The 15,588-nt window shown below is 48.4% G+C and overlaps 1 protein-coding gene across 1 annotated transcript in view; it reads left to right on the top strand.

The window, feature by feature from the left end:
• The window catches only part of LTK (leukocyte receptor tyrosine kinase), a 101,449-nt gene extending 86,208 nt beyond the window's left edge, over positions 1–15,241 (top strand). Inside the window, exons 23-29 of the mRNA XM_037395136.1 lie at positions 510–639; positions 3,016–3,113; positions 5,617–5,709; positions 6,333–6,434; positions 7,798–7,932; positions 8,308–8,398; positions 9,143–15,241. Of these exons, the coding sequence (XP_037251033.1) occupies positions 510–639; positions 3,016–3,113; positions 5,617–5,709; positions 6,333–6,434; positions 7,798–7,932; positions 8,308–8,398; positions 9,143–9,919 (1,426 nt within the window). The 3' untranslated portion in view covers positions 9,920–15,241. The remainder of the gene's footprint in view (positions 1–509; positions 640–3,015; positions 3,114–5,616; positions 5,710–6,332; positions 6,435–7,797; positions 7,933–8,307; positions 8,399–9,142) is intronic.
• Positions 15,242–15,588: the final 347 nt, after the last annotated feature.

The raw sequence follows: 15,588 nt of genomic DNA, 5'->3' as shown, positions 1-15,588 counted from the left end.
GCAGCTGGTGCAGTAGGTATTAGCTGAGTCCCTCTTTGGCAGAGTACATACTGAACTGAGTCCACCAAACTAGACAGATGTATACTTAAAATAACCAATGCTGAATTAAAATCCCCATCGGTCAGGGTTCTGTTTCACAAACACCAATAATATTTGTGTATTTGAGGTGCTAAGCTTCCTTTTCCCTCTCATGTCACCCCCATCTTTCAGTCAGTGTGTCCCTTAGATTCCCCCTTCACAGGCAGAAGGCTCTGCTCTACTGTCAGCTTTTCACATCTGTTGAAAGCTTTTCAGAGGCAAAGCCAGGCAGCATAGCCATGGTCATGGGCTGGCATAGTCCGGGGGGCATTTCGATATGGCTGGAGTAGGAATTTGCCTGGTAGCATGCTCTGCCTCAGGATTTGCTCCGATCCAGGTTGTCAGAGCTCCAGGCACAGTGAGCGTGATGGCTGTTGGCCAGGTCCTGACGCTGTCTTTCTCTCCCCTGGTGCTGTGATCCTGGATTCCAGCAAGTTCAATCACCAAAACATCGTGCAGTGCGTCGGGGTTAGCCTCCAGACGCTGCCTCGCTTCATTCTGCTTGAGCTCATGGCTGGAGGAGATATGAAGAGCTTTCTTCGGCAGAATCGACCCAGAGTGGTGAGAGAACTTCCCTGCTAGACTTGTGGTTGATTTTACTATGCCTGCTTTTTATGATTTTTATGAATTGGATAAAGGCCCTGAAGCCAAGCAGGGCTGTGTATGTGTCCCAGCCCCTACAAACTTCAGGATACATACATCTATCCACTGGACGTAAGCAGATGGTCAGTGAGAGAAAATGAAAGCAGCGCCAGAAACATAATAGCAGTCTATTAGTAACTGAGGAGGAAAGAGGAAAATCCTGTCCTGCCGTTCTAGAGTTCTCTGCCAACTAGACTACAAATTACGGGGCTTGCTTTCCTCAATGTCTGCCTTGTTTTCTGTGCGCCATGATGGTGCGCAAGGAGCTGAAGTTCCGACACTGATAGGCAGTAACAGGAATTGGTAGCACGAGGTCCCCAGCAGGTGTGCATCAGCACCATATGGAGATGCATAAAAACCAGCTGAAGAGCTGAGCCTGCACACAGTAGCACTGTGACAGGGATTTAAATCAATGCAAATGAAATTATCAGGTCAAATATTTTTGTTTAAGAAAACACCACTTTTACGAAAGCTGTTGTGAGGGTTTTTGCAAATTATCTCTGATTTCTAATACAATATTAATGCCAACCAAGTATGATGAATATTTGGAATTAATTAGTTTCGGTGTTCCTATAATTAATAGCTGCTTCCAGGTATGTGTTCTTCTGAACAGTGTGATCCTGGGCACCTCTGTTAAATAAGTATATATCTCTTGAGTGGAGGCTTCCAAAAATAAAATAAAAAAAAAAAAAATAAGAGTTAGGCCTGATGCTGTTACTCCCTGCTGTACTGAGGTGCCTGTGCTGGCTGCCGGCAGGGCCAGGGGTGGCTGGCTGGTGCCTCATGCACTCCTACACCGCATGCTGCAGTTGCATAGCTGCTTCTCCACACACATGTGCACCCCAAATAGTTATGACCATACAGCTTCACATGCACATGCTCCTGTGCTGGTAGTAACATGTTGAAAGGTCGAGCTTAACCTCTTCCTCATACAGGAGTAAATATACTAATTAAACGCGCTTACAGCACCCAGATGGAGGAGTTTTGGCATTTGTAGTGAAATTGGTACAATTTCTGTGAGCAGATAAAGCCTGTGGGCAGCAGAGAATAATAAATAAATAAATAAATAAATAAATACTCTTATCTGAATATTATGTATAGTTGTAATATAAAGAACTGTTTTTTTAAATATGATGTGAAACCAAACCTGCCGCTATGTTAGCCGGTGTGCTCGCGGATAGCAAATACAATAGTCCAGGTCCCCTTAGCACTGAAAAACCTGCTCCCCAATGCACCTTTTCTGAACACAGAAGTGGCCCCAGCATTAACGGGTTTCACCGCAAGTGTCCCTGGCTGCAGGGAAAGGGCACGTCCACCCACCTCTTCCGACAGAGGCATCCCAGAGCAGGGAGGTCTGGACGCCTGGGGTTCGATTTCCCCTCCTTGCTCCTCATTTCCTCTCCAGAAATGCCTGCTTATGGCTGTCAAAGTTCTCCCGGGCAGATATCCAAGCGCTTTGTATAATAATTTGCCTGGCCAGTAAAAATAGTGCTCAGTGGCTGTAGTGTATGTTACATGGTTTGAGCATGAGAAATTACAGTAATAACAGCATCCAGAAACAAAAGCAGCCTTATAAAGAACAATTTATTTGATATCTCTTGGGCTTTTGATCAGCAGTGTAGTAATTCCTCCCCATCCTTGCTGAGAGCAGTACAGAAGTTCCTGGAGAAACACCAAGGAAATTTCCCTGTGGGGAAGTAAACATGGGATGTATGATAAACAGGGCTTATGGGATGAAGATAAGCAGGGCTGCTGGAGAGGGGCTGCTTCGCTGCTCTTAGTGAGGGGAGCGGGTGAGGAGGGGCTGGTGCCGTCCCGCAGCCCCGCGGCTCAGCATCCCGCCTGCCGTGCTCCGAGGGCTCTGCCCTTCCCCACAGCGGGTGGGGGACGCTGCCCACCCGCATCCCGCGCTCCCCCCGAGGTTCATGTGCTAATTGCTGTAGAAAACTTACTAACTCTTTAGCGGTGTGTGGGATGCTCTCTCCCCCCCACCTGCGAAGGCCGCTTGGCTTCCGATGTCCCGCAGCCGGGCCCAGCGGGGCTGATCCCCGCACCGGGGCTGCTCGGGCCAGGCCCTGCGTCCCTGGGCGCTGCTCGGGGAGGGGAAGGGAAACCTCAGCGTCGCTTGGCTTAAACAGGAGTTTTCTTTTCGCTTTGGTCTGCTTATGTTCCTCCCTGCTCCCGCCTGGCCCCGCGGGTACGCCTCTGCCTTATCGCCCTGCCCGCTGCGGTGTCCCCGCCTGGCCCGTGTCCTGCTCCGCTCTTCCTCCCTCGCCGGCCCGCCGCCTCCCCCAGAACCAGCCGTCCACGCTGGCCATGCAGGACCTGCTGAACATCGCCAGGGACATCGCCTGCGGCTGCAGATACCTGGAGGAGAATCATTTCATCCACAGGTGAGGAGAACGGCCCCTTCCGGTGTGGCCCGAGGGCGACGGGCTCACGGGTTACACAGAGCACGGCGTTTCCCCTGCCAGCACGGGCTCGGGCTCGGCTGTCCGGGCTGGTCCCACTGGTCTCACTGGTTTGCGGTGGAGTCAGGCCGTGCTCTGCCCTTCGGGCTGCGGGGGGCGAGGAGAGCCCCGTCCTCCCTCCCCGGGGCGGGCTGCGGGGCGGGCGGGTGTGCGGGTGGGTCTGCGCCACCAGGGGGCGGTGTCGCCCGTGGGAGCCGCTGAGGCGCGGCGGCCGCCGCGCCCCCCGCCCGGCCCTGCCCTACCGCCCCCCGCACGGCCAGCACGGGGGAGAGGGGGCTGGTCGCGCCCCTTTCTCCTCGTTCGCAGAGCAAAAAAAATGTTGAGGTGGCAGGCGTCAAATATAATAAATAATAAATTTATTTTATAAGAAACTTATTATATGTAAACTTATTTTATAAATAATCAAATAAGGCGAGTGTTATCGAAGATGTAAGGGTTATTGTATCTATGTATCTATACAACGTGTGTATATTTGGGACTGTTGCCTTTTAAAGTTCCCTGTCAGATACTGGGCTCCTTTGCTTCTGGTGAAGAGCTGCTTCGGCTCGCCATGTCCCAGGCACCACGTACGCCCGGCTGCTGGGTGGTACTGGCCGGCTGCTGGGTGATGCTGGCCGGTGTGGGCTCAGCCCTGCTGTGCGGAGCCGGGGGCGGCCGGCGCGGGAGGGTGGCATGAGCAGCTGGGAGCTGTGTGGGGGGCGCCTGGCTTCGCCCCACACGGGCTACCTGTGGGGAGCAGAGGGGCAGAGCTGGGCACGAGGGACAGGGACTGGGGAGACTGCGGGGAACGAGTGCCAAGCAGCAATGGGAGCAAAAAGCCATGACGTGGGGGTACGGAATATGTTATGGCCTCATGGTTAGAGCATCTGAGGAAGTTTTCAGCCTCCTTCATCCTGGAACAACAAATCAGTTCCTCTGAAGAAAGGGTTAAACTTTTCTGCCCTTAAAAAAGAGGAACAGTAAAAGCATGTCACAAGTTTTGACTCTTGGATCTTTTAAGTACCTGAGAGGATCCGTATTCTAATTGGAAACTTTAAAGTTAATCACTACAGCATTACTTGTTAACAACCCTTACTGTAATAGCAATGTCCTTCACCAACCTCTGCCCACCTGATCTGCTGAGTTTATGACCGGCACAGATTTTGATTGCTGCCAGAAGTCCAATAGAAACGGCACAGACTTTTTCTCCACAGGAGTTTTATAAAACCAATTTTCCTTCCTCCTGTCAGGTAGATGTTCCCTGGTTTTCTTATCGTAGGTCACTGAGCCCAGCAGCCATCACATACAGCTTGTAACGCTGGTCCCAAGGGGACAGGTCAGCTGTCACTGCCCAGGGTTGATCTCCATTTCAGGAAAGAGATGGAAGAAACGTGCTTGAGTCTTTTAACAGCAGCATAGCTTTTTTATAAAAGGCTCTGGGTCAGTTTTTGCACTGTTGGATCTATGGTATAGGCAACCTGGGAAGGGACTCATTTTGTTTCAGCCTCAGTTCAGGAAAAGAGTGCAGGAGAACCGTGCTCAGGCTCCTGCGCCTTAGTGCTGCTCGGAGCGGGTCGGGAAGGGGAGGTTCTTGCTGCGGACAGCAAGTACCCTGGGGGAAAAGTGGTCTAGTGGGGCTGTGGAGATGTCACCAAGGGCAGGTCTTGTCTAGGAGTCACAGCTGCTGATGGAAGAGAAAGCTGAGCTTGGCTTGCAGATCTGGAGGGATTTTTCAGGGCTGGCAGTGGGAAGAAACATGAGTTGTTCAAGGAGCTCCTTTTTCTTGGCAGCGAACAGGACACCCCCCCACCAGTGCTATGATTTTTAATGAATTTCTTTTCAGAATGCGTATTCAAGGTGAACACAAATCCTTCAGTCTTGGCCACATAGTCATTGCTGCCACTCGTCACAGGCTACACCTGCCCCAGCAGCTGGCTGCTCCCATGTGTAGTTTTGCTTGGCTCCACCGCAGGTAGCAGGAGCAGCAAAGCAACACTTTACCAGATCTGGGTCTACACGGACTTCCCAAGCAGCTTACCAAGATTACCCAACAGCATCACATCTGTAACTGATGGAGACACTGCTGCAATGCTGCTCTTCTAAAAAAAATTACAGCAAGAAAGAAATCTGTCATAATGTGGTTGAAACAAAAGAGGTTGGGTCTGTCCCTGGTCCAACACTGACCCTGTTTTCTGCCTTAGTGAAAGGAGACCGGAGCGGCCAATGTTTGGAAAACACTGGGTAGAAAATGTAATGGAAATGCAGTTTAAGAATTTTGGTTAATGAAGATGATAATGTAGCTAGCTGGCTTTATTTCTTATTTTTAATAAACTTTTCTCATTTGTGTAAAGGTGACTTGGCTAAGGTTTGCAGGACTGTATCTAATCTTTCTTTATTCCTTTAGCTATTTAAGAGTTTAGAATTAGATTTTATTTTTTTTTTAAAGAGATATAGCTGCAAGGAATTGCCTTTTGACCTGCACTGGAGCAGGACGAATAGCCAAGATCGGTGACTTTGGGATGGCGAGGGATATTTACAGGTAAGTGAAAGGCCATTTCAGTCCTGTGAGTAACTCAGTAATCTGTGTCATTTTGACTGGTGTGAACTGCCTCATGGTGTCTGAAGCAGTGGAACATCCGTCATGTGTCTGGATTTGATTACCGGTTAACTAATTGGAGTGAACAGGCTGTACACTAACACATCTGTGCCCACTAGCCGATATGCTTCAGCTGTGTTTATTCCAGACTGGGCCCCAGGGAACGCTGCAATCGCATGTGGACACTAAACCAAGCATAGGCAAATTTATTAGCTAGTTGATTATAAATAATCTCAAATTAAAGAAAAAATAAAACAAAACCAAACCCCAACCATAATTCTCAGTTTATGATGTCAAGAAAACTTGCTGCACCAGCACAGTGTGCGAAGCACCGGCAAATTGGATGTCTTCAGCTGTGCACCTACAGCACCCTGGGTTCCCACCCCAGCTGCCGCGGTAGGAGGTACTGCGGCGGTGCGCTCTTTGTGGGGATGGCTTCTCGGTTTTCCCTCTCGGCCCCCATTGCTGCATGCAATCCCCAGCTGCTGTTGCTGTGGTGAGAACAGCTTTTATATATCTGAGCCCTTTCCAACGTGTGACATTCTCCGCGCGTTTTCTCTTCCCAGAGCGAGTTATTACCGCAAGGGAGGCAGAGCCATGCTTCCTGTCAAGTGGATGCCACCAGAAGCTTTTCTAGAGGGCATTTTCACCTCCAAGACCGACACCTGGTAACAAATGTCTTTTAATCACTTCTGCTACTCAGTGATAAGGGTAAGAAATGTACTGCTTGAGAATAAAAAAGTCTGTTCGGCAGGAACCTTAAAAAAAGGTCAGAATTTCACAGAATATTAGAAGTCTTCCCTTCTCAACAGAAGTACAGCTAAAGGATTCTGAATGAATTAAAAAATCTAATGTAAAAGGAGGTAATAAAAGTTCACTATACATAAATGTAGAGTATCATGTTTAGATTCCCAAGAAGTCTCAGTTAAAAATCAAAATGCCATCAGACATTTCCCTCAACCCTCAGGATCTGCCACTCAGTTTCTATCGGTGACACAGCCTGCTTATCTGTCTTGTAAATGACTCTCTATGTACCACCTAGGATTACTCTTTCGTATAATTTCTTTTTGTTCTGTATAAAATGACAGCAGATTTAATCAAAGTCCTTGCTGGTTGCTGAGGAAACAATATTTATATATCGGTTCCTCATATAACTTGATCCTTCTTTGAAATCAGCACCCCCAGCAGCAGCACGTGCAGGCATGGGGGGTGGAATCTTTCCCTCTCCCCGTCCCGCAGGGTCTCCGCAGGGTGTGCTGAGCCGTTCCCTCAGCACCACGCTGACCCAGCTTCCTGAAGCTCTTGGTGGTGCTGCAAGAGAAGGGCTTGCTTGTTGGCATCCCACTGTCAGCAGCCGGTACTAAATGTTGTGAAGTGCTACAGTTGCCGTAATAGGCTATTGTAAGTGAAAAGTACTGGAAATTTCTTCCACCTTTGCAGCAAATGGTGACTGTTACAATTCTGACCCTGCTGAAGCCTTGTCAGAACTCTCTGGACTGCCCTGGGTCTGTCACATGTAACTTCCAGTGGCACTGCCGCACTGACCCACAGATGTCAAGAAGGAGAGCAAGGTACCAGGACAAAAAATAAGTGCTGCTGCCTTTCGGTTTCACTGGCTGGCTCTTACTTGGTTTTGTTCTTGAACATCCTATTCCCAAACGTTGACTCAAGCCTCTCGAGCCTTCCCAGGCCAGGTGGGAATCGCCATGCCAGACCCAACAGTCAGCCCATCCGTAGGGTAGGGTGCTCCGACGATGCCTGCTCTGACATAACAAATGCAGCAGAAGGAACATTTTCAGTTATTCACGTATTTTGAAACCTCTGCAAAGCTAGTTTTGGAGCTTGAGCAAAGGTTTTGATTGATTATTTTTTTGTATCAAAGTTGACTCATAATCATGCTAATTGTACATTACTGTGGTTGGCCTACAGCTTCGGAAGGTTGGCGCTGTGGTGTTACCTACGTGGCTTCATGCCGGGTTTGTGGAGCACAAAGCAAACCTAACTGGTATTGTTGGCTGCTCCCTGACACAGGTCCTTTGGTGTGCTGCTTTGGGAGATTTTCTCTCTAGGCTACATGCCCTACCCCTGCAAAACCAATCAGGAAGTGCTGGAATTTGTCACCAGTGGAGGAAGAATGGATCCACCAAGAAACTGTCCGGGACCAGTGTAAGTACTTCCTTACTCCCACAGCCCAAGGGATAGTGGGTGGCAAACAGGTTAGACAGAGGCAACTAGACGCCCTTAGCCAGGGAATGGTATTGCCCCAGGGTTGGGGGGGTAGTTTGGAATGTCTCTTGAGCCACTGCCTCCCGTACAGAGCCTAGAGCACTCTGGGATTTGCTGGAAGTAGTGGTCCCCTAATGGCTTGGGATCCAAGGATGCAGAAATGACATGGCCAGTTTTGGGCCCCTCCATTGGGCCCCGCACCAGGTGCAGTTCCTCTGGACCCATGGTCACTTCATACTGGAACACATTTGGCATAATTACCTTTCTTGATCAATACTTTTTTTTTTTTTTTTTTTTTTCTCTTCTTATGTTAAGATACCGGATCATGACACAGTGCTGGCAGCACAGCCCAGAGTATCGGCCAAACTTCTCCACCATCCTGGAAAGAATCAAGTATTGCACACAGGTACTGTTCTTTGGTTATCCAGGTGAATGGTAATCCATGGACTGCCAGCTGTCCAAGAGCAACTAGATTTAGTGCCCAAAACAAGTGAAGAGTCCTGCCGGGCTGAGTGGATTCCTTTCCCATTTGTGGTGGTGCTGCTGGCTCAGCTGCTCTTTTAATTTGGGTTTTCTGGTATCTGCCTTCACTCTCCCATCTTCAGCCCAACAGAAATGAGATTATACTGCTTCTGAGTAGGTGGATGCTTTCAGCTCTCAGCTTGTTCAGTAGCAAAATGTCCTCAATTTTGTGATGGAAAGGTGTTAAGAATCTCTTTTAGGGTCCATATTCTGACCTTGCCTAATGCTGCTCAGAAGCCATAGCTGAACTGGTGTGGAGTGGAGGGAGGGGATGAGCTGGCACGGTGAGTTCATCATCTGGGAGCATTTCACAGCTACAGAGCTGGATTCAACCTCCCAAGGGAGGAATTATAGACTGGTGACCCCAGCTTAGCTGCTGATTTCAGTAAAGCACAGCCCCTGCCCAAAAGGAGCATGTAAATGAGAGAGCATCTCTGCGAGCCCTGTGAGCGTGTGATACCCAGGGGGCACAGAGCATCTTGCGTGGCATGCAGGAATACTGCCCAAACCTGATGGCAGCCTCTGCCAAAAGCTTTTTCACTCTCATCGCTATTTCTCTTAAAACGCAGCGGTGACAGTCACCCCGGGGGTGCTTGGGGTGTAACAGATTCTGGTCTCTCTTTTTCAGGACCCTGATGTGATCAACACTGAGCTGCCCGTGGAGTGTGGCCCGGCGCCAGAGGATGAAGGGAGTATGGTCGTGCGCCCCAACATTTCCAGTGGGGTGGTGCCTCTGTTGGTAAGCCCTTCTCTCACTCCTCAGACCACGCCTGAAGCGCTGGGCTCCCAGCATGCCGGACACAAACTTGTCCAGTGTCCCCAGGAGCTCCTGGTGGAGACCCTGAGCAGCCGGGCTGCCCGAGGGCCCAGCCTGCCATGCCTCAGTGATTTCAGCAGCGGGTCCTGCTTCCAGCAGACCTCAAACCAGAAGGTGGAGCTCAGCAATCCACCCACTCACAGACTTAAAAACAAAACAAAAAATCTTTGGAACCCAACCTATGGATCGTGGGTGCTAGACAACATCTGTCACTTCAGCCCCAACTCCAATCTCAAAGCAGCTCCAGAGCGGGAAGATTCGGGTTTTGATGGGAATTGCAGTTCTTCTCCTAGCTCTCGGGCATCTCCAGCGTCTCCAAGTCGAAGCAACTGCCCTCACCTGGGTATCAGTGGGATTGAACTGGTGAAACTCCAGGCGTTCCCCTGCGGCAATGTAAATTATGCTTACGACGACCTGTGCTGCAGCAGTGACCACCAGCCTTCAGCTCTGGCAGAGGCCGGAGCAGCTGTGCTAAGGAGCTCCAGTCTGCACAGGGAGGAAAAGCCTTTTTATAAAGCAGAGAAAACAGTGAGAGAGAGGGACTCTGGTCTGTCTTTGTCAGATGACCTGAGTGTTACGCCAGTATAACAGAAACGGTTCTTCCAAAGCTGAGGGAATGTCTGGAAGGACTGCTTCCTATTTCACTTACTTCCTCCCTTCAGGTTCCTTGAGATGGGTGATGTTTCAACATCAGCAACGTTCTGCTTCCTCCTTCTACCTGCCAGACCCCCAGATCGTTAAAGACAGTTGCATTTCTATCTCTGTCCATCGAATGTGTTCCACTGAACCAGCTTCGAGGTGGAGAACAGTGGCACCGCTGCTCTGATTCAGCATATGACACTAATGAATGGACTCCTCCTCAGTCTGCTCAAGTGAAGAGAAACGGACCTACCCTCCGACCGCAGCATTTGGATGGAAATAATGACCAACACAGGTTGTGCTTCCTTCTGACCCTAGAAACCAAACCCACGTGCTGTGCCAGCAGCAACCACCCTGCAAAGGCTGCTGCGTTCCTGAGAGCTTTTTACAGTTCTGATGACTTCCTGATGATGCTTGTGCACTGTAAGGGAAGTAACTAAATAGCAGCCACTTTTGCATCTGTTTTATGAGCAGACCCTGCAGACAAAGATGAAAATGAAGGTACTGTTTCCATTTTGAGCAGTAGGAGGGATGAAAAAAAATCCAGACTCCTCTGAGCATGTGCTTTGAAAACAGGCAATGAAGAGGAAAACATATTTACTATTAAAAAGACCAAAACACCTTGGTGGAGCTAATAGTATCCCTTTGAATAGTGAAGGAAGTGTGCTCCCTGCCTCATGGTGTCTTTTTCCTCCCAGCTCCTGGCATGGAAGGGACAGGTGATTTTTCGAGAAAGGGTGAGCTGCATGGCGTGATGAGAAACTGACTGTCTCTCTCTTTAATGGGCTTTACTTGGGATGAACTTCATTTTTGTAAGTACTTCAACATCCAGCAGTACTTTCCTGTGCGATGTTGGTAAGCATTTAAGCTGAGGTTCTCTGGTAACTGTTGAGCATTTGGTGCGCTGGAGCTCTTGGCTTTAGCACCTGCTCCTCTGCGCTAGAAACCAGGTAATGGAGGGGAGGGCAGAGGGATGGGCAGCCTGGTACGGCACGGAGCCCTTTACACAGGGAGGCAGAACGGCTCAGCCATTTGAGAAGGCTGAAATCGTGACTTGCCTCCACACACCCGAGCAGGTCGGCATTTCTTCTCACCTTGCAAGCGTACAGACCTGCTGGTAGTTGTCATGTCTTTGGAAGGCAGCTCGTTTCTAAGACTTTGTTCTGTTGCTTAAGGTCTAAACTGATGTTTACTGGTTAAAGCCTGAAAAATAGGAAACTGAAAAATTAAATTGGATATTTATTTGGATAAATCCAAATAATTTGGATTAAGCCTGAACGGCCTCAGAGACATTCTGTCCTTGTCCCACTCCTGAATGTTGCCCTGCCAGCCTATAGTGGCAAACAGACATGTAACAGGCTATGGCAGGGTGCTGGCAGGCTGCCTGAGGGGAGAGTCCCTGCTGATCACCCGTACGGCCAGTCGGAGTGTGGGCTGGCAGGAGGGTTTGCTCCGACCACGCAGGCTCCCTGTCCCCAGCGTCGCTCGGGGATGGACAGGGCTGCGATGCAGTGAGGGAAGTACAGAGTGAAGGCTCCGAACCCATCTCGAGTGACATACGTCCTCGGTGCGGGTTTGCACCTGGTGGTCTGTTGCACGCTTCCAACAGTTTTAGGGCTTTGGCTCTAGAGTGAATAGTTTTATATACCATCATGTCCAGACCCAAGTGGTGACAATGGCCACCCCTCAGTAATGACCCGTATGGTATGGAAATAATTCCAAATCCAATGACAGATGCTCAGGACAGGGGGGTCCCTCTGTGCATGGGCAAATTCCAGGAGCGGTGCAGGGGCTGAAGGGCTTAGTGGCCAAGGGAGATGGTTGCCTTTCCCTCACGCCCTTCTTTCCATTTCACCTTCACTTTAGCTCTCTGGCTTCTCTCATATTTAGCTCAATGTCTGTCCTATCTTATGTCCAGGAGCTGCTACAGCTCAGCTCAGCTGGATGAGGCAGGAAAGCCCAGTTAGCAGGAAATTTCCTCATTCTTTCCTCTAACAGTTTTGGTCATGTTTCAGGCTGGCCACCTCTGGAACATGCTAGTCAGTAAATACATCTACTCTTAGCCATCTAGAATAACATCAGTTTATCAACAACATCCTTACCTCTCCGATTATGTTAGCCCTACGGTTTATGCACGAGTAGGTTTTGCTTCAAAGGTGAGCTTCAAACCCTCCAACAGCTGGGACCGGGCAGCAGCAGCTCAGCCCCCTCCTCCCTGCACGCGGGGCAAGGCCAAGCAGAATGCAGCGCTCCCAGTTCAGCTGCAGCGGGCAGGCGCCGGACCCCTTTCCAGGCTGTCCCGAGCACAGCGCTGGGCTCACGGCCACGCTTTCGCATGTGACTCTGCTTTCAGTTCTCCTTAGCCACCGGCACGGGTGGGAAATGGGTGGTAAGAGAGAGGGGTGAGTACTGACTTGTTCCGAAGCCGTGGAACCTCACACCACCTTCCCTTCCTGCAGACTTCTTAGATTCAGTAGCAGGCGCAAGAGTTCTGTCCTTCTCGTGGAAATGCCTGTACCTCCCCTAAGATTCCAGCGGGAAGCAGGCAGGATCCCTGCTGTACATACGGCTACCCAGCTTCAGCTGCTGCTGTTTTCCCCGTACACAGCACCTGCCTCAGCATAATTCACAAACCTAGAAAGGCCACTCATGATAAAACTAGGTAAGCCATTGAAAAGCGACGGGAGAGCACAGTTCTATTGCCAACGCCACAGGCAGCCTGGGCTGCAGCTATGCCTTCGTGTTATAAACAAAATGCCAGTTCTTCAGTCCAGCACTTTGGACAAATACCTGGTTTTACGGCATAGCTGCGTCAAGGTACGTATTTACAGGAAGAATATAGACAAAGCTGCACTGAGCCAGAATGAAACTCCATCCTCCCCCTGTCTAACCCCTAAGGGTGACCAACAGTGGGGTGTTGAAGGGCAGCTGTAGGAGTAGTGATTATTTATTTGCTAGAGCTACTTCACTGGTTTACAACAGCACATAGCTCAGGGATGTACTGAGCCAGATGCAGTGTCTTGTAACAAGACAGAACATGGAGCTGCACATATACCAAAGGGGCACTAAAAGAAAGAGACAGGAATTTTAAAAGAATCTGCATTAGCAACCTAAGTTTTATATAAGGTCTTAACTCCCTCAAATGGAACTAAAGGTAAACCGTCTTCTGTCAGCACAGTTGCCGTGAATCTTTGAGCTGCAAGTTTTTCTGTGTACATCTGATGTCTTAGCTGCTTTTCAAAAACCCACACAAATAATGAATTTTAAAATAATATCCTGGAGCTAATGTAATAAAATGCTAATGTATCTCCTGTTGTGATGCTGAAATGCTACATGCTGTCCAAGCTATATTATCTAAAAAGAAAAATAACAATCGCAATGACATGTACTACCACCATCAGTCCTACAATGCTGAGACTGAAACTTACTGTTCAGACAACCACAGGTTTCACAGTGCTCAGTTGCTACCATTTAAAAATATAACTGGCTTTAAACTGTTTTTAGGGAGATGCTTTTAGTGCATAATCAATAAGTTGAACCCACAGAGTCAAAATCAGATTACTTTGGCAACTGAAAGGCAAAACCCGATTTTGTTTCCTAGACGAATGACATGAGCTGGAGATCTGGGATTAATTCAGTTCTGTAATCCACATGAAAAATCTTCCAGTGCTTCCCTACTGGAGAATCAGCCATTTATGGGATTATTATTAATTGCCCTTCCTGACTGGTGTCTTGTCTTTTCACACATGACCAACTTGGTTTTAGATTTGTGTGTATATAGTTGGGTCTTTTTTTCTTCTGGGCTCAGCATTGGCACTATATGTCGCTTCATACAACCTCATACCTACATCTTAAAGAGGGGGCTGAGTAACAAAAGATGAAATAATGCAAATTTCCATTTGGCTTTCTCTGCTTTCTTTTCACATTTCTTGATATTCTTGCTTCTGATTTCTTAGTCATTTTTTCTCTCCTCAACTGAAGTGTTTTATATCTTTACCTTCCCTTTAAAGAAAGAGAATTTTTAACGGCTCAGATTTAAGGTGTCCCCCTCATACCAACCCTTTTCCTGAGGTAAGTTCTCCACTGATTTGCCAGCAGGCAGGTGTGCACTAAGAAAGCTTCACAAGTCTAATGCAATGGAGGTAACTGACTCCACTTCCAATGCCTCCCCCTACTTACCCAAAAGAGAAGACGCTGCTCCTGGGAGTATTTGCACCCCACAGCCGTGCCAGCCAGGGACCACACTTCCTCAGACCCCCAGCCGCAGGGCTTGGCGAGGCAGCTTCTCCTGCAGGCACGGCTGTGCTCTCTCCTCCTGGCCGCCTGCCCTTTCCAACCCAAGGCAGAGAGCTTAGGCATAACATCACCGACATCTTCCCGTCTCGCCACACCACTTTTTAACTGAATTGGTTTTGATTTGGCATTACCCTGGACGATGGCAGCACTTCTGGCCAACTCACCTTTCTGGGTGACTACTGTACATCAGTAGATGACTCGCCTGCTTCTATGCAATTTAAAGCTGGACACGTGTATACTTCTATATTTGCAACACGAAATAAAGAGACGCTAATGGTGGCAATTTGTTTCCCTCTCTGCTAAGTACCCTTTGCACACAGGTAAAAGGACAATGTCTTGCTGGAGAAGTGCTGTCAGTCCTGGAAGTTTGACTGCTTCTTCCCTGCTGCCTCACAGCACCACACTGCTCTGCCAGATGCCTTCTGATGCACCATTTTTTTATATATGGTAGGCTATGAGGCTATGAATGGAAATTTTTGAGACAGAGTTTACCTCAAAGGAAGCCGTCAAGCTCTGTGTGGATTGGGTTCTAAGGCAAACGTACTAATAGGTTTCGGAACCAAGTTCCAACGTTAGCTTCTACATGTATTAGAACTGGGTTTGGTTTAGGAAATAATTAGATACTAAAGACTAAAAACACAAGAAACACTCAAATAAATAGGTTTTGTCTCTTCCCTAAGGAAATTACTGAAGAAAAGATGCTACTGCCCTATGACCAAATCACGGTGGATGTCTTTTTTTTTTTTTTTTTTCCTTCAGTCTCATTTATTTAGTAGCATACACACTTCAGAGTAACAAACACTCAACCAATACAGTCAATGTCAAAAGTGACCATGGTCAGCATTGCATTGTAGTGTTCAGAACGGATGCAAGTGGATGATACAGGCCATTTGATCTCAGTACCTTAAGAATAACAAATAATAACAATAGCAATAAAAAAAAAAAAAAAAGGAAGCAAGAGCCCTCTGAGATACTTAAGGGTTTGGTCCAACTCCCACTGAAATCTTTCCCTATTGTAAGAACTGGATCAGATGTTAAGTGAACCCCCCCTTCTAAAATTTTTACCACTTTGGTTAAATGTCATGTGAATTTATATCCTTGTGAGGCCCCCAAACCCATCATTTTAAACTTAGCTGATGTATCTCTTTATGCATGGTGCACCTCCTCCAAAGAATCTCACCGCATCTTGCAATCGATAATGAAGGAGAGCCTCACATCGTTCCTGTGAGGTAAGTAGGTACTACTCCCGTCTGTAAAATGGGAATGAAACTGAGGCCTAGGATAGCTGTCAAGGCCAAAAAACCAAGTTACTGACAAGGCTG

This window comes from Falco rusticolus, chromosome 7 (assembly GCF_015220075.1).
Source record: "Falco rusticolus isolate bFalRus1 chromosome 7, bFalRus1.pri, whole genome shotgun sequence".
NCBI classification, from domain to species: Eukaryota; Metazoa; Chordata; class Aves; order Falconiformes; family Falconidae; genus Falco; species Falco rusticolus.
This window is presented reverse-complemented; position numbering and strand designations above follow the sequence as displayed.